The following is a 23,277-nucleotide window of genomic DNA, read 5'->3' as shown; positions in this document are numbered from 1 at the left end:
TAAAAGGCTAAATTCTCAGAATTTATTCCTGACTGAAATTTCTTTATGATAACGTTTGGTGCATTAAATTTGGATCTTACATCAGGAAAAACAAATAAAATTGTGTGGTGCATGTCGATGGATTTGGGTGTACGATATTAGTGAGCCGGGTACACTGTGTACTGCGTGCAATGCAAGTGTATGTATACATTAGGTGCCACTGAATTCTGCCCTGCACTGCACAACTGATTGTAAAGGTATGTTCGAAGCGTGTACAATGGGGTACATCAGTGCATGCGGAATGACAACTTGTCAAGTATGCACAGTGGAAACATTATTAAAAAAATACAAAACATGGGAGAAAATAAACAAAGTAAACAAATAAAAAAAAATAAACAATTTTATCAGTTTTTGGATGATGCAAAGTGAAGTCCATACCTAATGATTGCTTCATCTTGGACACTTTGACTGTCACCAGCTCATATTCTAGTACTTTATTTTCGGCGCTTTTCCCAATTCTTGTTCTAATTCCATCATTCATGACTTTTCTTTCTTCTTGGCCATTTTCCAAGATTTCCTTAGTCTCTGCATAAATTGGCTTTTCCTTGAGCTCACCTTGACCACCTACAGTTGTGTTTACCCCATGTAAAGTTCTACTGGGCAATGCTTCTCCGAACACCTGATCTAAAACAGGTCTTGCTTTTTTAGATTTGTTCACCGCTGAATATAATGGCAAGTCATAACTTGTCTCAGTTTTCTCTTTTTCAACTTTGTTATGGTTTGGCCTTGCTGTTCTTCTTCCTGTTTTGCCATTGCTGGACTGTTTGTCCAACATTTCTGACTGGTTTACATTGGCGTCTTGCTTTGCAGCAGATGGTAATTCTGCAGTCCTGTTAGAATCTGTCAGCAACCAGTTCGACCTTACTGGACTGTGGGAAGCATTTTTAAATGAAGTACTATCTATGTCATGATTATCTACATGTACATCTTTCAAAGACTTGAATGGTTTAGCATTATTCGCTTGAAGTGAATGTGAAATCTTTAACCTCTCGATTTCCTCCATCATCATCCTTTCCTTTTCATAATCCTTAAGTGGTTTCAGTTGGAAGCCCCCTCTATAATCTGTAGAGGGGAGAAAAAATTCAGATAAATAAGTTTTAAACAGAACAACCAATGAGAAACCGAAATACCATAAAATTTGATGAATATGGGACAGTAGATGGCTACTGCTCAACCATTGCTCAGCAAGGAAATGGATGGATTGGGTTGGGAATGGGAATGGGAAGGAATTGATTTATTTTATAGAGGTTTTCTGTACTCCAAGGATACCCTGTAAAATGTCCGGCACTATTTTGATCTGGGTTAATTTTTAGATATCTAAGGGCAGCTACTTAAAGCAAGTTTATGCCCACTGTATATAGTAATGGGCCCCATTATATCACTTAAGAACCCATCTGAGAAACTAGGCATCGCTGAGGAGCAGGCATTGGACCTGTACTATTGAGATATGACAGGTGTCTGAAAAAGACGTTATAATCAAAATAACATGTAATTTTGTTTTTTTAAACTCAAAGGAGAACAAGAAAAATCAGGGGTAGTGCCGCATAGGGTTTCAGTATCAGAACTGCCAAAAGCAGCCTAAATTTTTAGAACTGTGCAGAAGTTTTCAATTGAGCAGCTGACATTACTGATGTATTTATATGTTGACACCACAGATTGGACATTAATTAACCAGGAATCAAAGCCACACCTCACATGCTACTAACCTGGAACTGGTGTAATCAGGTGTCTCTTTGGTGTCAATCTATAGCTGCCCTGCCTAAGCACCGGAGATCTCCCTGTAAGAAATATTTTATTGACAATAAATTAATCAACATTACTGTTTAAATATGAGTGATGTATTTTCACTAAGTGTAAAAGTAATTTAATGGCTATTAAGATTGTACACTGCTGAAACTCCTGCAATAATATGGTAATTGTCACGAGAAGCTTATTTTCAGCATTTCAACTCTTTCTCTAATCCTGTTTATTATAGTAAACATGGAAAATATAGCAGAACACTTTAAAATGGAGACTCAGCAAATTTCACTTTTAATATTCACACTGAATTGGAGGAAACATATTAAGAATATAAATAACATCATTACAAAATCCACTTCCTGCTCATAATTTGTTTTTATATTTCCCCAATGAACCCATAAACCCTACCTTACAATTTTGTTCTAACTTATGCACTGTTTCATATATATATTATTATAATTTATAGTATATTTTCTATAATGTGCTCCACTGCTGTAAACCAACAAATTTCACAACACGTCAGTAATAGTAAATCTGATTCTGAATTGATACAAGATTTGCTTTCACCATTCGTTTACCCTCTCCCTTCCTACCTTGGGCCAGAATTAAACATGGGAGCTGGAAAGGTAGTTTGCATCAGCTCCTATTACTTATGCACCATGTGGTTTAATCGAAACTGTACTAGGATTACATCATGCTGGTGATTCATTCCCATGTAGTCCCCACTGGAAATGAAAGCAGACCAGGCACACTTCTTCTTCACCTGTGGCTGCACCTTTGTTTCATTTTGTTGGGCCTCAGTCTGTCCGTGTCATTTTGTCCCAGTAAGGCAAGGACATGTGTCCAGCCAAGAGCCCACTCCACACAGCCTTAAGGGATGTAGCTATTGAAGTCCAGGTTTTCTACAAGAGTTATCACTGAGAAATGCGGCACTTGTCCAGAACGTTCTCACGCCTACACTGACATTGATTCTGAACTTCTCCCAAGGGATCCTTCCAAGTGACCATAGCAGATCTATGCCATGTCTCCAAATTAGTCGCTCACTACCTCATCAAAGAGGTCACCTAGGCATTAAAATCATGAAGAAATGATTTAATCTCATTTGAACACAGCAAAAGCATCATCTAAGACATAAATGAAAGTAGCCACCGACTGCATTGTACACTCATTTGGCTCAATTTAATAAAACAGGCCTCTTAATGAACAGAAACATTTTCCATTTCTTTAATATGTGGATCCCCACAGTGGATACCATGTTTCCGGGTAGCATACTAGATCTTCATCCTGAGGAAGTACACTTTGCTGGATATTTTTTAGCATTTTAGTACAATCCAGAGGAATGGATCCTATTTTTTTTTCATATTCCGATCAGCTCCCACACAGATTTACCACTCACCTACACGTTAGGGCAATTTGAAGTTGACAACTAACCTACCAGTCTGCAATTTTTGGGATACAAGAGGAAGCCAGAGTACCTGGAAAAAAAACCCCACATGGTCACAGGGAGAACAAGTGAATACCACACAGGCAGCACCGGAGATCAGGATTGAAGCTGGAACTCTAGTGATGCGAGGCAGTACTTGACTAGCTGTGCTCCTGCTTTTCCCGGTAAAGTGCCTATCTTAATTCTCAAAAGCTGATCTTGCAAAGCCTTTTGCTTTTTCACATTATTTGAACTTCTCCTATTCAGAGTATTACTAATTCTTTTCACCTGCTATTCTCCTGGTTACTTTGTCTAGAGCTATTTGGAGCTTCCTTTGGCCCTCTGAATGATTTACTATGCCTGTTAACTTTGAATTATGTATAAACCTGGTACAGAATACTGTGCAACACTCTTAATCCCTTTCAACTACTGTGAATAATTGTGCAAGGTTTTAGATGGAGCGCTCTCCTGAGTCTGAAGGTTGTGAATCCAAATCCCACAACAAACACCATCATAAATATCTGGGCTGCCTCGACACTGATGTCACCTCTCAGGAGAGATCTAATCTACAATGTGAAAGGTTCAATTTCATTATTTCACACAGGGATGTTAGCCCCAATGACTGAGCCAATATTTATCCCTCAATCAACATCCATAGAACAGACTGGGGTTGAAATTTGCCTCAGTCAAATCAGTGGTGGTTTCAGAAATTCAATCTCATTGACTTCACTTATTGAGTATAAATTACTAGGCATCTAGCTCCAAGTAATGAATCACGAACAAGAAAATCTGCAGATGCTGGAAATCCAAAGCAACACACGAAATGCTGGAGGAACTCAGCAGGTCAGGCAGCACCTATGGAAATGAGTAAATAGTCAACGATTTGGGCCGAGACCTTTCTTCAGAACTGAGAGGAATACAGGCTTTGTACAATGTCACTTGGCAGAAAAATTCTATCATACCAAGCCCCTAAGCCTCACGCACGATAGACAAGATATTGTACTCACAGTAAGAAGGCCAAGGCCTTTCTTTTGCTAACAGAGACCAAACTTCCAAGAGGACATTGAATATAAATAAAGCATGTGATAATATTTAACAGAAGAGCTTAGCTAAAATTCTCATGGGTATCAAAAGATAGCACAATAGGAGAGAATTTCCAGCTCAACATCTTCTGAAAGTCATATTTTAGTTCACAATAATTTCAATAATTTCCTTCAGGATAAATAAAGTTTTATCTTACCTTACCTTACACAACACACACAAAATGCAGGAGGAACTTAGCAGATCAGGCAACATCAGTCTTGATGAAGGCCCGAAATGTTGATTCTTTATTCATTTCCACAGATGCTGCCTGATCTGCTCAGTTCTTCCAGCATTTTGTGAGTGCTATATGCAGTAAAACATGAGTTTCAGAAGATAAGTACTCCACTGGGCAGGGCAGGAGCACAGCTGGTAGAGTGCCGCCTCACATCACCAGGGTCCTAGCTTCAGTCCCGACCTCCAGTGCTGTCTATGTGGATTTATTTGTTTATTTAGAGATTTAAAGTGGGACAGCCCCTTCCGACACAATGAACTGCCCAGCAGTCCACCTATCTTGCCCTAGCCTAATCACAGGACAACTTACAATGCCCAATTAACTTACTAACTGGTACATCTTTGGACTGTGGGAGGAAATCAGAGAACCTGGAGGAATCCCACGTATTCATGGGGAGGAATATACAAACTCCCTACAGATAGTGTTGCAGCTGAATCCCAAACTGCAATGCCCCCAGCTACAACAGTGCCGCACTAACCACTATGCTACTGTGGTGTCCCTACAGTAATTTTGTGTGTGTTACTCTGGATTTCCAGCATCTACAGAGTCTAATATGTTCAGTTTTTACTGCACATCTCCAATTAACAAGTTAACTGCTCTATTATGGAACATTTCCATAATATTTGTTAAGCAAAATTATTTCGTCCTGCTTTACACTTGAGACCTGGAAATGACATTTTAACGATCTTGAATCATAGCTTTTCTTTTGAGAAATCTGCCTTGCTCTCTTTGATTAGTTTCTCCTTATTTAGATAGTTAATATGTTCATCATTAATTAAACGTTATAAACCGTTTCCCCTCCATAGATGTTAATCTAATGTGTCAATGTAGCTTTAATTTCCTTTTTGAAAATGAGTATTACTTGATCTGCTGTCAAGAATCTGGTACACAGACATACCAAATAAAGCTCCCAAGCACAATGTCAAGGATTTCAAAACTGTCCCCTGTTCTCTTCAGGGTCTTTAAATTCATCCTATCAGACTCTGAAACTGAGTTCTCTTTGAGCTGAACCTGCTTCTTGATCAATTATGTTGGAGTTGATCTGATTTATGTTGAACTTCAGAGAGGAGAATGTAAAAGGAAGAATGATCTAAAAGAGAAAATGTGGTTTCACTGCATGTTTCCATTAGCCTGTAATTTATGAAAAACTGTGACCTTGATGACATGTTAATTTCTTTTTGCTTGTTTAAATTACAAATAAATTTAAGGCACTATTTCTGAAATAGTCGCAAAATTTCATGCTGTTTCAGCAGCTGAGAAGAAAATATCACACAATTTACAAAATTCGTGCATTATCATAATGAACATGAGAAATAATCCACACAGACTCATTGATAATAAAACAGAAGTTTGTGTGTAGAAACTAGGCCTGAAACGTCGACTGCACCTCTTCCTACAGATGCTGCCTGGCCTGCTGCGTTCACCAGCAACTTTGATGTGTGTTGTTTGTGTGTAGAAAAATGCTTTTGTGATCAATATAGTAATATTCTTTCCCCATCATCATTACATACTGTATCGTATGACATAGGTTTCCATGACCACAATTGTTCTTGGCAAATTACAGAACTGGTTTGCTGTCGCCTTCTTTTGGGCAGTGTCTTTACAAGATGGGTGACTCCAGCCATTATCAGAGGTTGTCTGCCTGGCGTCAATGGTCACATAACCAGGTCTTGTATTATGCACCAGCTGCTCATACGACCATCCACCACCAGCTCCCATGGCTTCATATGACCCTGGTTGGAGGCTAAGCAGGTTCTGCAACTTGCCTAAGGGTGATCTGCAGGCTAGCAGAGAGAAGGAGCTCCTCACACTTCTTTTAGTAGAGATGCACCTCCACCCTGCCATCCAAGTATTCTTTATTCTTTTATATTCATGTTAATATAAACTGTGACCCAAAGCAGAACCTGGGCTTATTTTCAGCAGTACCCACAAAGTTTAATTGAAATTTGTCCTTGAGCTCCTTCGATATACCAGGCCAGAGATGCCATCACTCATCATACTTCTCCAGGCCGTAGGTGAAGACATCAATGACTTGGGCCTTGCTAAGATCTAAAACAATAACGGAGGAGACAGGCTGAGAACTCTTCTGCTCCAGACCCTGCTAATAACTATTAAAAAGAGGCGTCATCTGCATCTCCCACCTGCAAGACTTTCCAGTCTCTAAATCTATGACCTGTCAAGGAACTGTTCCAAAGATGAAACACCCAAAGATTTTGTTCACCACTCACATGCATAGAGTCATACAGCAGGGAAACAGACCTTTTATCATATTTATCCATGCTGACTGTGTTGCCCAGCAAGCTAATCCTATCTGCGCGTGTTTAGCCCAGAGACCTCTAAGCATCTATCCTATCCATGTACTATTCTGTGGTTTTTAACTGTTGCTAACATGCCTGGTTCAACCACTATTTCTGGCAGCAAAATCCAAATATGCTCCATCCTTTTGCGAGAAGAAGCTGCCCCAATGTATCTTTTAAATCTCTTACCACCCCTTAGACCTATGCCCTCTTGCTTTTAGTAACTCCCACCCATGAGAAAAAGTCTGTCATCTTGTCTATACCTCGAATGATCTTATATGCCTCCATCAGTTCACCCCTCAATCTCTTACACTCTAGAGAATGAAGTCCTAATCTACACAACTTCCCCATGTAACTCAGGCCCCCAAGTCCAAGCAACATCCTGGTAAATCTTTCTCGCACTCCTAGCTTAGTAACATCTTTCTTATAATAGGGTGACCAAAACTGTACACAATACTACAAGTATAACCTTATCAATATCCTATATAACTGCAACAGAAACAATAAGATAATTATAGACACATGAGATACTGCAGATGCTGGACATCTGGAGCAATACACACAAAATGCTGGAGGAGCTCAGCACGTCAGGCAGCATCTATTGATGGCAATAAACAGTTTTGGGTTGAGACTCTTCCTTACTTCATCTGGGATCTGGGAACAGTTCTTGTAAATGAGGTCTTTTGAGTTAAAATCTGCCATTTTCATGATGGTTGCATACTTCACTGCCCAACTAAGGCTGATTTATACTTGTGCGTACTAGCTTATGCTGCAGCCTACGCAAGTGGGCTATGCCGTCGTGAGCATTTATACTTGTGCATTGGTGTGTCTGCGTCGCTCTGCAATTCACCGTCAAAACGCTAGTTGGCGGTGGGGTTTCTATGCCACCGTGTTGAGTTTCTTCATGTTGAAACTCAACACGAAGAAACTCAAACGTCAAACAATGGCGACTGAAACTGAAGGAGGGTGAATTTTCTGTGCCTGTCCGGCCACTGAGAGACATGGACGAGGAAATTCATTTCAAATATTTTCAGATGTCGGCAGGTAGATTTGACGATTTGGTTCATCGTCTCCAACCATTTATTTCACATCAGTGTACGCACAGTATACTCAGAGACTGGCAATCACCGTTCAAGTTTTAGCTTCAGGTAGAAGTCAACAGGCTGTAGCAGCTAGCTACAAACTGGCGTCAAGCACAGGGCCCTCCATAGTTTTGGAGGTCTGTAAAGCTTTATGGAAAGCATTGCAGCCAGAGTTCCTTCCCTGCCCTTCAGTCACCCAATGGGAAGCTATTGCAGCGTAGGAGGAAATGCGATGCTGCCAAGCGGACCAATCACAGTTGTTGCGGTCTGCGATGCCACGACGCATAGTTACATTTTGGGAGAGGTGTGTGTTAGGCTACGGCCTAGGGTTTGCAGCTACGCCGTACCTATTGCGTACATTTGAAGCACAAGTATAAATCAGTCTTCAGGCAATAATACACACAATTAACACCCCAAACTTAAACTATTTGCTACAGATCTGAACAGCAAGGTTGTTGATGACGACACAGAAGAACCTATATGAAGCTGAAATTATCCATCCAAATATAACACACAAAAACCTGGACATAATTCTAGCCAACAAAAGATGTGTTAAATCCTCCCCATAGATATACATCTTCACGCGCATAGATGATTCAAAACATTTTCAGCCACCCACAAGCATCAAACAAAACTAATGTACAATACACCAGAGAATTTCTAAGTCAAAAACAAAAAATACTTCAACTGCTTTGTTGACTGTAAGTGATCTTTCTCTCATAACTTGTCACTATTCTTGTACAACAATCCCACCTGCTCTGATCTTCAGAATATCATATGCTTCCAGTTCATAAGGCATCACCATACTGTCAAACCTTCCTAGGTCAGTTGGTCCAATGATGGTCCTTCAAAGTCAAGAAAGATACAACAAGCCAATCAGAAACAATGATATCCATCAGGTAAATACCAGAAATTTACAGAAGTGTGAAGGAGCATTATTTAATAACATATTTATTTATTTATTGACATACAGCTGTTCTGATCTTCGGAATATCGTATGTTTCCAGTTCTGGCCCTTTGAGCCACACCGCCCAGCAATCCCCTCATTTTATCCTAGTCTAATCATGGGATAATTTACAATGACCAATTCACCTACCAATCAGTACAGCTGTGAACAGTCGGAGGGAACCAGAACACCCAGAGGAAACACATGCGGTCACAGGGAGAAGGTACAAGCTCCTTATAGGCAGTGGCAGGAATTGAATCCGGGTTGCTGGGTACTATAAAGTGTTGTGCTAACCACTATGCTACTGCCTACAGCAAAAGCTTTGAATAATATTTAAATATATTCATTCACATTTATAACAGATTCAGGCAATAATTATATACGTTTTAGGAGCATTGAGGAACAGCTTCTTCCCCTCTGTCATTAGATGTATGAATAGTCCCTGTACCCCTGAACATTACACTATTTTTCTCCAGACCCGATGAAGGGTTTCGGCCCGAAAAATTGACTGTTCTCTTTTCCAAAGATGCTGTCTGGTCTGCTGAGTTCCTCCAGCATTTTATGTGTCTTGCTTGGATTTCGAGCGCCTGCAGATTTTCTCTTGTTTGTGATTACACTATTTTGCTCTTTTTTTGCATTATTTATTTATTTTTATATTAATTATTTTTAATTATAGCAATTTTTGTATTACGCTGTACTGCTGCTGCAAAACAACAAATTTCATGACATATTTCAATGAAAATAACCCTAGTTCTGATTTCCATAGAGCTCTGAATTTTAGGATGATATTTGTCATGTATAATTTTTCCAGGTTACCAATTACTCTGCTAAATGTCTTTCCCGAACAAACACATTACAAAGATGAAGATAGGTAAACTTAACATAAAACTTTATTTAACTCCTCTCAAATCTCTCAGAGATTCTTGAAATGACTGAAGAAAATGTTTGAGCTATTCAATTCACTATCATTTCATTGACAATGCCATTAATCATTTACCCAATGAGTGGTGGTTTAAATTGGAGCAATTTCACACTGCATCAGTTTTCTAGTGGAGAGAATATATCGTACTGAAAAAAAGGTAACATACCTATTTTCCTCACTGAATTAATTTCAACTAAGCTTGACAAGTTTGAGTGGCACACATCCTTTAGACACAATGAATCAACCAACGCTCCAAAAAGTGGTGTCTTTATTATCTGAAGCAAGTTTAGGAAGCAAAAGCCATCAAAATCATGAAACTATTTTAAAAGTATAAATTGTTAATTTTATTTTTCACTTTTTTTTGTTTGGGATAATAATTGTGTGCCATGGTAATGTAGCAGTTAGCGGGATGCTATTACAGCTCGGGGCTTCAGAGTTTGGAGTTCAGTTCCGATGTCATCTGTAAGGAGTCTGTACATCCTCCCTGTGGAATAAATGGGTTTTCTCTTGGTGCTCCGGTTTCCTCCCACAGCCCAAAGACATACCAGTTAGTAGGTTAATTGGTCATTGTAAATTGTCGAAATAAATAATTCATAGTACACTCTTATAAATAAAGTTATTTGAAATCAAAGTTAAGTATTTTATTTAATAATCAGGAAGTTTCAACAAAAGATTTATGGAATTAAAAATTAGCTTTTTGTATAGCTTGTCACTTGGAAACTATACAGTATTGTAATGATGAATTGGTCTTGTATTTCTTTCATCAATGAAGGTTCAGAGTTTATTATTTCCCACTAATTACACCATCAAAAAATTCAAGACCAATAATTTTCACATTTATGTAAATGCAAGAAATTTAAATAAGCCATTGGGTGAAACATGCTGCTATATGAATTGCCTGAATATTTACATAATGTAGTAAATTATTCAATAATCTCACTGATTATAATATTGACCTCAGCAAGATTATAATTTTGTAAGAAGGCTCTGATGATATGCATATAATCTGCACCAACAGTTCTGAAGGACTGCTGCACTATCAGAGGTACAGAATCGTTTAGATGAAACATTTGAGATACCTGGTTAAATAGATTAATGCTATTTTCTTTTTCATGAGCTGCTTTCTCAACCTGATTAAAAGAAATAGGCTGTCAAGTTTCCCCACATTAAAGTAGCCATATTTCATTGTAATTAATTACTTTGAAAGGATCTTGGAAAATCCTTAAGCTTTAAAGAAATACGAATGCAAGTTGCCTTCTTCCTTGTATATCAGTCTGTACAAGCCACTGTTCTTTTTCTCAGAAGGATTACCATTATTTCAATCTATTTCTGAGTTACCTGCACATGCACAAGAAAAAAATCAAACCACATCCAAACAAAATCTATTAAAATGACCAAGAATCCATCACATGGGGAGTTAGCGTATAAATCTGCTCATACCTTTATCCTGCCTGGTGCACTGCTCAATCACAACATTTGACACAGAACATAATAGCACAGTATAGGCTTTTCAGCCCACGATGTCGTGCTGATCTTTTAATCTACTCTAAGATAAATCTATCCCTTCCTCCCACATAGCCCTCCATTTTTCTGTCATCCAAGTGCCTATCCAAATCTCTTAAATGTCCCTAGTGTATCTGTCTCAACAACCCCACCCCCAGCTATCGTGTTCCACACACCCATCACTTTCTGTGTAAAAAAAAGTTAACTCTGCTATCCCAACTATACTTTCCTCCAATCACCTTAAAATTATGTCCCCTGGCATTATCCACTTTTGACCTGAGAGAAAGTCTCTGGCCATCCATTTGATCTATGCCTCTTATCATCTTGTACATCTCTATTAAGTCACCGCTCATCCTCCTTTGCTCCAGCTCACTCAACCTATCCTCATAAGACGCGCTCTCCATTATACTGACACATCACCTTCCTATAATGAGGCGGCCAAAAATAACTTCAATAGATCAGTATTCTGATATTTTATGCAACCATTTATGATGATTAATTGACAAAGATTTATGCAATTTAATGCAGAGACATTTGTTAGCATTCAGTATGATAGGTTGTCCTCTTCTCAAGTAAATAATGTTTTACACTTTGATCCTTTATTAAACATACATGGAGCAGTAAAATTGTTATATTATTTATCGAATTAGATCTTGAATTGCACTCTTCCTCTTACCTGATTTCTCTCAATATCAGCAGCTTCTCTGGTTTATCTAATATGTGAAGTAGAGGCCGCACCAGATCTTCCACCCCACTACCTGAAACATACTACACACAGAATTGATTCTAAAGTACAAATTATTGTAAAGAAAATGTAAGTAACATTGCATCGGCTACAAGTATTTTATAACAAGCAACAAAGAATCTGCCTAGGCTCCTTTCTCACTACTTACCTTCTCACTTCTCCACTCTGTCCTGATGCTGGGTTTCAAACCCAAAATCTCAATAATTCCTCTTCCCCTACACATGTTCCTCCAGCAGATTGCTTATTACTTCAGCATCATCAGTCGCTTTTCTCTCTTTTACTTATATACCAATTTTAACACATTAGAGCATCCCATATTTAATTATCCAGCCACTTTAAAATATATCAGGGCAAATGCTTACATACGGAGGGAGGTTTGAAACAGCATCCTAATGGAGAAGGTATTCAGGACAGAAATTCTAGACTTCATGTTCTGAACAGTTGAAAGCACAGGCATCGATGGTTGAGCAATTCAATTTGAAGATGTGTTGTCCAAAATGCCCATGGCGTCAGACATGACACAGATTAAAATAGCTACAATTTAGGCAATAAATATTAAAACATTTGATTAAGTACAGTGATGAGGAGATGCTTTGCACTGTGCATTATGGAAAACACCAATAGAGTAATGCATTAAGATAGAAAGTATATTTACTGCAAGTGCAGTTTAAATTTTGTTTTGCACTCCACATCCAACTAAGTTTGGTCGCTGAAAAGGAAGCAACTTGTCAACAACCACAAGCAGGTTTGACATGTGGTTTAAGGAAATGGTGTTTAAAAGTGTTGGAGCTTAGAAAATTATGAGACTGAATTCAGGCTAATTCCCAGCATGGTCTCTTTGGCCCAAATGGTCTATTCTATTTTACAGTTTCTTAATGCTGTGTAGAAATCCAAAGAATATTATTTAATGCCATCTAGTGGATGATTAGATATTAATAAATTCTGCCAGTTTTTTTAATTATAGCATTATGCACATTTTTTCAATGAGTTCTTCTATTTAATGATAGCACAACTCTCAACACATCCATCAATGGAACTGACATATACTACACTTTGGAAGGAAATCGTGTTAAAATAATTGTTTTGGCCTTCAGGTGGATATCCAGATTGCTACCAAAGTACATTTTGCAGCAAACTGAATCATTGTAAGAATCTAACATTTCAGTAAAAGTATTTGTAATTGTTTTAGTAATTTATTCAATAGTGTGATGCTACAACATTAATTTGTGAGTAAACAAAAATAGTTTGTTGTTGCAGTATTTAGAATGTGACAGAGCATAGAAACAATCCCTTCAGCCCACTAATTCCATGCCATCTATCAAACACCCATTTACGCAAATCCTACGCTAATCCCATTTTATTCTCTCCATAGTTCTGTCAATTCTTCCCAGATTGAAAGAATGAGAGGAGATCTCATTGAAACTTATCGAATACTGGGCAACAAAGATTTTGCTTCCTGAATACGTTTGGATGTAGCTTATGGATTTTGGGCTGTTGATCATGAAACTTCCCTATCACGCACCATTTCTTTGAAATCACATGTATTTGTTATTCCAATTCATAATTCATCAGTGAGAATTCGCCCATGATGTAAGCTGAAAAGTTTTCTATCTTGTCCAAGCATACCTGGTCATGCTTAGGGAGGGTGGATGCTGCATGGCAGAACAGGTTTTAAAAAGGCTTAAGAAGCATCACACACACACACACACACCGTTCTGTGCATTGCCTTTACATGTATATCGGTCTGCAATCACGTTGATATGCATGCATCGTAGCATGTTGTGTGTACTCATTATAATAAAGTCATTGTGTTTTCAGTAGTTGTGATAGCAAAATGTCTCACCAATGTTGCAACAGCCGTGATACTTTGTTACATTTGTGGCGAGTATACGCTTAAATCTCAAAAGACAGAGCATGACTCCTCTTATTAAGAAAGCCAAATGTTCTATTTTGGGTACAAAACTGGTGACCAAGACAAAGCTTGAGCTCCTCACATTTGTTGCACATGTGCTGTCAATCTTAGAGCTTGGCTCAAAGGTACTCAGAACTCAATGCCGTTCACCGTCCGGATGATACGGTGAGAGCAGAAGGATCATGTGACAGACTGCTACTTCTGTCTGACCAGTGTGTCTGGTTTCTCTGCTAATAACAAGAAATCCATTGAATACGCCAATCTCCCTTCAGCCATGAGATCTGTGCTGCATGACGATAGTCTTCCAGTACTGAAGCCACCAGACACATGGAGTCTAGAGGAGGCAGATGAAGATGCCATGATGCGCAAGCCAGAAATGGAAAATGACACCGATATTGAAACAGATTTTGAACCCTTTATGCCAATTGAGCCCCATCTGAAAACTCAATCTGAGTAAAGTCACCTGGTCAGAAACTTGGGTTTGTCAAAGGCAAAAGCAGAATAACTGGGTTAAAGACAGCAAGGATGAAATCTACTGTCACCAGACATGAAAATTTTGGAAGGATTTGATATTTGAGACAGATGTTTCCCACAGTGACTGGTGGCAACATTAAGGAAGGCATTTTTGTTGGTCCACAAATCAAACAGGTCATCAATAACAGGCAATTCAAAGAACTTCTAGTGGGACTGGAGAACATCACATGGAAGGCATTCAAGGATGCTGTTGAAAATATACTTGGCAATTACAGAGCATCAAACTATGTGTAGATGGTTGAAAACATGCATCAAGCATACAAAACCATGAACTGCAACATGTCAATAAAGAATCATTTCCTGCATTCCCATTTAGATTTCCTCCTTGCAAATCTTGGCACTGTCAATGATGAGCATGGTGAAAGGTTTCACCAGGACATTGAGGTCGTGGAGAAAAGGTACCAGGGCAAGTGAGATCCATCAATGCTGGCTAATTATCGTTGGACACCCAAGTGAGAAGCCTCAGACACTGAGTACAAATGAAAGTCAAGAAAACAGTTTTTACTTAATTGAACTATTGCAAAGTGTCAGCAAATAAACACATCATATTCAATAAATGTTGATTTCTCGTTTCTCCAGATTCCTGTGTAATACAAGTAGTCTGAAATTATATTTGTGTTCAGCTTCAAGTGGTCCATCATAACCACAAAACTTACTGAGGAAGCAACACTTCTGAAAAAATCTGTGGTCTAGTGATATTGGAAGACCTAGATAGAGAGGACAGGAAGTGGATGTTTTTTTTATGGGGTGGGTGATCTATGACTGCAGCACACAACTTCAGCTTAGCAGGATATCCCTTTAGAATAGAGATGCGGAGGAACTTCTGTAACCAGAGGGTAGTGAATCTGTGGGATTCATTGCCACAAACCACTGTGGGGGCAAGTCATTGGGTATATTTAAGGTGAAATTTGTTAGGTTCATAATTAGTAAGGATGTCAAAGCTTATGGGGAGAAGGCAGGAAAATGGGGTTGCAAGAGTTAATAAATCAGCTATGATGGAAATGGCAGAGTAGGGTTAATGGGCAGAATGGCCTAATTCTGTTCCTATGTCTTATGGCAGACAACCCAATAGGCAGACTGCGAGAACCAAATGTCTGGACCGCGCCAACCCATTGGCACTTAGGTGAACGCACCTGTCATAACATGTAAATAAAGCGCGCGCTTCTCTGATTTATTTTAACCTCATCCCACATTGTACACTTGATCTACGCCCCCGTAGAGCGCGTGAATCTGTCTTCTAAGTGAATTGTTACCAGCAGTAAGTCACGGACCCTAAACCAAGAACAACATGGCCTGCGCGAAAAAGCGCAAAGTTGACCAGGAAAACCGTCAGTTCAAATCTGACTGGACTGATCAGTTTTGTTTTACTTTACCGGACCAGGCCAATGCTTAACCGACATGATTAATATGCTTGCAGTCCGTCACCGTCTGCAAATCAGAAAATCTAAAGTGGCACTTCAACACTATGCATGCTGCCAGTTTTGATGCCAACTACCCTGCAAAATCAGATCAATGCAAACAAAAAATTGCAAGTATGATAACATCATACAAGCACTCTGTTTCTACTATCTGTAAGCCAACATCTGCACAAGAGAGCGCAACAGCTGCATCATTGCATGTGTCATGGAATCTTGCCGAAGCTAAGAAGCCATTCGCTGATGCTGGGTTGATTGAAACGTGTGCAATTAATATGGTTGGCGAAGTTTTAAGTCATGATGAGAAAACCAAGAAAACGGTTGTGGAGCTATTAAAGACGGTGCCATTGTCGGCTAACACGGCAACAAGAAGAGTAGAAGTTTTAGCGGAGGAGCGTTTTTCCAATTCTGTTGCCACAACAGAATACAGGCCCGACACCAGAAGGATTGCCTCACCCCGTCGCTGTCACTTCTCTCACTGATCGGTGAGTGAATCAATTTATTTTTGTCCATTTGTCAATCTTATTGTGGTATAATAATATTACAACAACAATAATACTGATAATTTCATTTATAGCTACACTTCATACTTCCAATGCTACATAGCTTAATTGAAAAGAACAAATAAATTAAATGAGAGAACAGAAACAGTGGAGAAGGCAGTACTACTAAAACTGTGTGGAACAGAAGTGTTCTTTGTGTGGAAGAGAAGTGATGAAGACTACCATATTTACTGTGTGTGTGTGTGTGTGTGTGTGTGTGTGTGTGTGTGTGTGTGTGTGTGTGTGTTGTGTGTGTGTGAGAGAGATTTTAAGTCCCAGATGAGTTCTCAATGTGACAGCTGACAATTGTGATAGCTACAGTCATAATTAAATGGTTGGTTTTGGACTTACTTTGTTTCAAGAGTGCATTTTTTTTTCTTGTGTGACCCACAACACAGGCTTTGAGAATCCCAGGCCTAAATTATTACTACTACCACTACTACTACTAATAATAATAATAATGGTAATGGTAATAGCAGCAACAACAACATCTGCCCATAAAACAAGTTACTGGTGCAATGAAAAAAAACCCTAGACGCTTTGGCCCTTGGCTTGGCATGCTTGACGTAATTTGGCCCTTGTGGAAAACTAATTGGGAAACCCTGTCTTATGGTCTAATTCTCCCATTCATCTACACACTAGGGGCAATTGTCAGTGGCCAAGTAACCTGCCAACCTGCATGTCTTTGGGATTTGAGAGGAGACTAGAGCTCCCAGGGAAACTGAGACAGATACAGGCAGAATTATGTATACTCCATACAGGTAACACTGGAGTTCAGGAGTGCACCTTGGTCTCTGAGGTCACAAGACAGTAGCTCTATCAGCTTCACTCACTGTGGCAGGAAGAAACTAAAAGATGTTACTAACTATTCATTTATGATGGAAGATGGGGAGATACAATGTAATGTAAGATTGAAATTTAATACTGAATGGAATATGGGTAGCTGCATTCTGAACATTTGGAATTTATGGAGCATGAAAATCGGAGGAAAAGAGAAGAATAGGGTAGAACCAGATGAGTAATAAAAGGGTAGGAGCTCAGTAGGGCAGAGGAGGAAATGCAAATAAGTCTTGGTATTGGACAGGAGTGGAATTATAGCTTAGATCATGATTGTGATATTTAAGGGAATTACCTGCTTACAGTGACGCAAAATGGCATTTACTTCATCTTGACTCAGGAGCTTCCTGGCAATGTCTTCAATCACAGTTAAACAGTGACTGTATGTGTCTGCTGTGGAGAGACCATTTTTGTCTGTCTGAGGGCCAAACGTTTTCAAGCGAAGGCCTCTATCTTTATCTGAAATGAGAGATAACACCAAAATCCAATCATATTCATGAAGAAAGCAATCACATATGAAATAAGCTGATTAAAATTACTCAATGACTACTTAAAGTGATCCATGCCCAAATTTAATCAACATAGATTTTGATATGCTGTCTGTGAAAAGTATACACAAAGCCCTTTATTGAGCAAAGATTGCTCATTTAATGTGAAGCAAATTAATGGAAAATGCAATAAGAATATAATTGCTCCACACACAATATTTCCAAAAGTTATTATACACCTAATGTGCTCTTTACTTAATGGAACCACAAGAGCTTTTACATTCCTTAAGAAAAAGAATAATGACAAAATAAAAGATGTCTCAGGAATGCTAATGATTATAAAAACATTATCTTTTGGATTATAAAAATTATATTTTGAAGGAGTGTAGAAACAGTTCAAAATTATTAATTACCAAGCATACTACAAACATTTACCTCGCTTCAGACTTCTGATGACGAATTTTTCAACAGCAGTTACTGAAATGGAAAGAAAGGCAAGTAAAATAATTGTCACTTTGTACTATAACAATTACAAGAACGGTAAGGACATACACGGGGATTAGTCAGTTTTGAAGAATTTAATTTACAGTAATGCAAAAGAGGAGCAATTACTTTTGGAGTATATGAGCAAATTTGAAAATGATCTTAAGAGTTATAGAACACTACAGCATAGAAACAGGCCCTTCAACCCATCTAGTCCAAGCCCACTATTACTTGCCTAGTCCAATCCACCCACACCTAGACCTTAGCCCTCCATAGCACTACCATCTACTTATCTAAACTTTTCTTAAACGTTGCAGTAGAAACCACATCCACCAGTTCAGCTGGCAGGCCATTCCACACTCCCACTGCCCTCTGAATGAAGAGGATCCCTCTCAAGTTCCCCCTTCAATACGTTACCGTTCACCCTTAACTTACGACCTCTAGTTCTAATCCCACCCAACCTGAGGAAACACCCGCAAGCACTCACCTTATCTATACCCATCATAATTTTGTATACCTCTATAAGATCTCCTTTCAGAAAATAAAGTCCTGTTCAACTTTTCCCTGAAACTCAGGTCCTTGTCCGAGCAACATCCTTGATCCTTTATCCTCATCAACCTGAGAAGAGATCAGGACTTTTTTTTGCAGTGGAATTATGCAGTTTATTAAGTAGGTTATTTCAACAAATGTGAGTCTTTGCTTTAAGTCTGTACCACATTATTATTCGTGTAACCTTGTCTAGCCCCTGTATTTAGACATCTCTAGTTCTGGCCCTGGAATGTAAAACATACAACAGTGCAACACAGGAATAGGCCAGTCAGCCCACAATGTTGTGCAGAATGAATTAAACACTTTTCAGGCCATGCTACCTACTCGCTACTACCATCGGGCAAGAGGTCCAGAAGGTTCAGGAACAGTTATTATCTTTCTACAATCAGACTCCTGAACCAGAGTGGATAACTTCACTCACCTCAACATTGACTCCATAACTTATGGACTCGTTTTCAAGGATTTTACAACTCATGATTTCAATATTATTTATTAATCTAACTGTTCATTTTCTTTCTGTACTTGCACAGTCGTCATCTTTTGCACATTGTTGTTAGTGTGTAGTATTTCATTGATTCTATTGTGTTTCTTTGTGTTGGGCACGTGGCCAAGTGGTTAAGGCGTTCGTCTAGTGATCTCAAGGTCGCTGGTTCGAGCCTCGGCTGTGGCAGCGTGTTTGTGTCCTTAAGCAAGGCACTTAATCACACATTGCTCTAGTGTCTGTGTGAGGAGTGGCGCCCCACACAGACTTCCAATCTGCACCTTGTAAGGCATAAAAATGCCCAACGCAGGCCCCTCAAGGTCTGAGTCGACGTTCCCTTCCCCTTTGTACCCACTGTGAATGCCTGCAAGAAAATGAATCTCAGAGACAAATAGCAACAAATACGCACTTTGATAATAAATTTACCTTGAACTCCCAAACCTCATTGGGAAAAAGCCTGCTTGCATTTACTCCATCTATATCCCTCACCTTCTCTAAATTTTGCTACAATAGTTCTGAAATGCAACAAATACTGTTATTTTTATTAAGTATTTATTAAGTAAGCAAGAGCCCTACATTGAAACTCAAACTCTTTCCAACATGTTATATAAGCTGCCTTTGGCCACTTCCATGAAACACTAGTCAATAACTTATGATAAAACCAAAGCTTGCAGATTATAGTTGCATGCTGGCTAACATTGCTAATACCGAGTCAAATCACCTAGTAATTCAGGCAACATATCGGACATGGAATTGACACTAAATTTCCTCTATCTTTGAAAGTGCTTAGAAGAAGGAAGAACTACTATTGCTTTTACCAGTTCCGTAGTATGCCCTATTTGGTGATGTTCGAACCCACCAATTGGATATCTTTGAATATCCTGCTAGTGACCAAAGTTTGGTTAGTAGAGGAAAATTTACTGTAAAGCAGCTATTAAGAGTGGCCCAAATTCTCTTTCTACTATCAACAGATCTGACAATCACAAGGTCTTTTTTTAAACGGCACAAAGCCCTACCCTACTGTACAAATAGCTCATTTCTCTGAGTCAACACCAAGGTATTCTGATGGGTGTGCACTTCATTCTAGCACACTCCCATTAGCATGCTTACTAAGCCCACATAATTACCATCAATAGTACTTCAAACAACAGTAAGTTCAAAATATTAAAAACCCAGCAAACTCAATTCTGACCAAGCTTTAGAGATGAAGGTTTTCATGCACTTTCCTGCTATTCTGCCTCATATGATACATTTCATAGTTAATTACATTCATGGATCAAGGACCATTCAAGAATTCAATTACACTTACTATCAAAGAATGTATAAATTATGCACCTTGAGATTTGTTTGCTTACAGGCAGCCACAAAGCACAAAACCTGAAGAACCCAATTAAAAAGAACATAAAAAATGAAAAAAAAACACACACATCATGCAAACAATAGAAGTAAACGACAGCATTCCGAACCAGACGTTAGATCTGGTTCCCTGAACAGCTGGAGTAGCCTACTCATGTTAGCCATTTCAGTTAATCATATCAGCAGAACAAAGATGTCGTGAAACTCACAAAGACAAAGCCGCCGGAGAAAGGAATGAACATCATGGGAGAGTGAGCGAAATCAGCCTGACCCTCACCTCCGGTCCCAACACTCGGGCTTTCCAGTTTATCAGGACTGGCATTTAAATTGTCCAAGCACAGGGTAGTGCCTTGCTCTAGGACCCGGGTCCTGGTGCGGCAATACGGTTGGGCTGCACAGGCCGAAGCCGTTCGCAACCTCACTAAATCGGCTTGGCACTTGGAGCGTCCAAACTTGCACTGGGTTAGGGGACGGGCATCAAAACTCTTCTGCAATGACTCCTCTCCAAACGTTCACTCCAACAGCAATACAAACTCAGTCTGCAACCCCATCCTGAACATGTTTCCCCTCGGCTTTGTGATGCACCTGCACGGCCGATCCTTCAAATCAGCTTTGTTTCCACTTGCTTCTTTATTGATTGCAGTAACAGTTGATCACAATTTACTTCAGAAAAGGTGTTATTAGTAATGTTTTTAGTCATACTTCTTGCCATCTGAACTACCAGTGAGTTGTTGCTCAACTTCAGTAGCACCATCTTAAACCAAAAGTTTTACGATTATTTAAATAAAATACTTAAATGAACAATAATAGAAAAATAGAGAGACACTTGAATTGCTACATTAACAGCTCAATACACGTTGGGCCAAGTAGATTTCTGGCAAGACTTTGTTATTGTGCATAAAATCGTAATACCCTGCAGTAGAACAAACCTTGCTGGTTTAGCAAAGTCAGAGGCCTTTCCTCTTACAGCGCCACTGTGGAATGAAACAGGAAGGTGGTGAGGCTGAATTCTGGAAGAAGGCCAGTGAGAAGCAGGGTAAGGATGGAGCTGTCATCAGAAATAACACTTTTTATTTCAAATATTCCTACTTGAGTCCAGTTCCCAGAAACTTAATTCAAAGGAAAGACCCATGAAGTTGTACTGAAGCATATGCCCAAAACCTTGTGAAGCCTTGTTTCTACAGGTGTGGTTTCCCACATGTATCCTAAGCCAGTATTTATTTATGGAAGTGAATCCTGGCATTTTTTTTTGCCATCACATACCTATGTATGTCTGGTGGCCATGCACCAGACATAACAACAACCTCAAAGGAAACTTATGGATTTATAGACATCATCTTCTAGTCAGATCTCCAACGAAATCACATAACTGTATCTGGACACTTCAATGCATTTTAAAAGCTCCATATTTTTCCAGTGCCAAAGCACTCCACAGAACATAAACTCTTTCATTTGAAAATTCTAAGAGGAGCTGCTGACATTACAGAACAACCACCTGCAGTTAGCCTTTAAACATAGAAATATGCCCCAAAACAATGTGCAAAGCCTACAGCAAAAGACATTCAGCTAGGGAAGGCAAAACAAAAACAAACAAAATATCTAAAGAAATAGAAAGAATTTAGAGAATGTGTGGTGATGCAAAGATATTTAGAAGTGAAATCATATAATGAATACAATGGAGGATGTCATACAGCTGTGAAATTAAAATGTTAAGCAAGATGACTATAGAAAACATCACCAATGCTGTTAGGGGATAGGGAACCAAATCAGATTTATCATCACTGACTTAGTTGTGTTGTGAAATTTGTTGTTTGGCAGCAGTTTAGTGGAACACATAAAAATTACTTTTAAGTTACAATAAAAATATATACAAAATAAATAAATAGTGCAAAAAGAGAACAAAATAGAGAGGCAAAGTTCATGGTCAGTTCCAAAATCTGATAGCAGAGGGGAAGAAGCTGTTCCTAAGAAGTTGAATGTGGGTCTTCAGGCTCTTGTACCTTCTCCCTGATGGCAGTAACGAGAAGAGGTCATGTACTGGATGGCAAGGGTCCCCAAACAGAGGGTGATCATTGATCAATGCTACATGATTATAGTATGGGCCAGCAAAGTATAAAGTAATAGAATTGCACTTCATATTTACACTCAAATTTTCACTAAATTTAAGAGAATATTTCAGTCATTTGTTTTGGTAACCAAATTCACAAAACAGTGACACTCTTCAGCATCCTGGTGAGGATTCATTATCATTTGCCATACCTTTGTCTGATTCTGAGTGAGATGGCGATTTCAATCTGTCTTTCTCTTTTGGACTTTGCTCACTTGACTGCTTTCCAGATCGACCACTTCTAAAAAAGATGTTCATAAATGTCTTGGACCGCTCTAGCTGTGTTCCTTTCTCAGGGGTCTTTTGTTCCTTTTTCTTTTTCTTCTTGTCCTCTAGCAAAATGAACATGATTTAAAGCAAAAAGAGAGTTGAGACCTAGGACTAGCTGCAGCTGAAATTGCAGTTATCCTTTGCATGCAGTGTTTGTCAGTGGATATAAATTTGCCGTGAGTGTGATTTTCGGTGCTGGACAGTTTAGAGTCAGTAAAGGGAGAGCTGGGATTTCCAATACTCCAGTATGACATTCATTCACACAGTGCCAGAATCAAGTGGGGAGAGGCA

At 39.0% G+C, this 23,277-nt stretch overlaps 1 protein-coding gene across 1 annotated transcript in view; it reads right to left on the bottom strand.

Moving 5' to 3' along the window:
- Positions 1 to 23,277, bottom strand: part of pdzd7a (PDZ domain containing 7a) — a 120,976-nt gene that overhangs the window by 52,471 nt on the left and 45,228 nt on the right. The window contains exons 9-15 of the mRNA XM_063071255.1: positions 22,869 to 23,048; positions 18,176 to 18,217; positions 17,548 to 17,711; positions 11,944 to 12,035; positions 8,650 to 8,741; positions 1,746 to 1,817; positions 418 to 1,101 (exon numbers count right to left, since the gene is read on the bottom strand). Of these exons, the coding sequence (XP_062927325.1) occupies positions 418 to 1,101; positions 1,746 to 1,817; positions 8,650 to 8,741; positions 11,944 to 12,035; positions 17,548 to 17,711; positions 18,176 to 18,217; positions 22,869 to 23,048 (1,326 nt within the window). The remainder of the gene's footprint in view (positions 1 to 417; positions 1,102 to 1,745; positions 1,818 to 8,649; positions 8,742 to 11,943; positions 12,036 to 17,547; positions 17,712 to 18,175; positions 18,218 to 22,868; positions 23,049 to 23,277) is intronic.

This window comes from Mobula hypostoma, chromosome 19 (assembly GCF_963921235.1).
Source record: "Mobula hypostoma chromosome 19, sMobHyp1.1, whole genome shotgun sequence".
Taxonomy (NCBI): domain Eukaryota; kingdom Metazoa; phylum Chordata; class Chondrichthyes; order Myliobatiformes; family Myliobatidae; genus Mobula; species Mobula hypostoma.
Note: the sequence above shows the minus strand (reverse complement) of the source record. Positions and strands in the feature narration are given on the sequence as shown.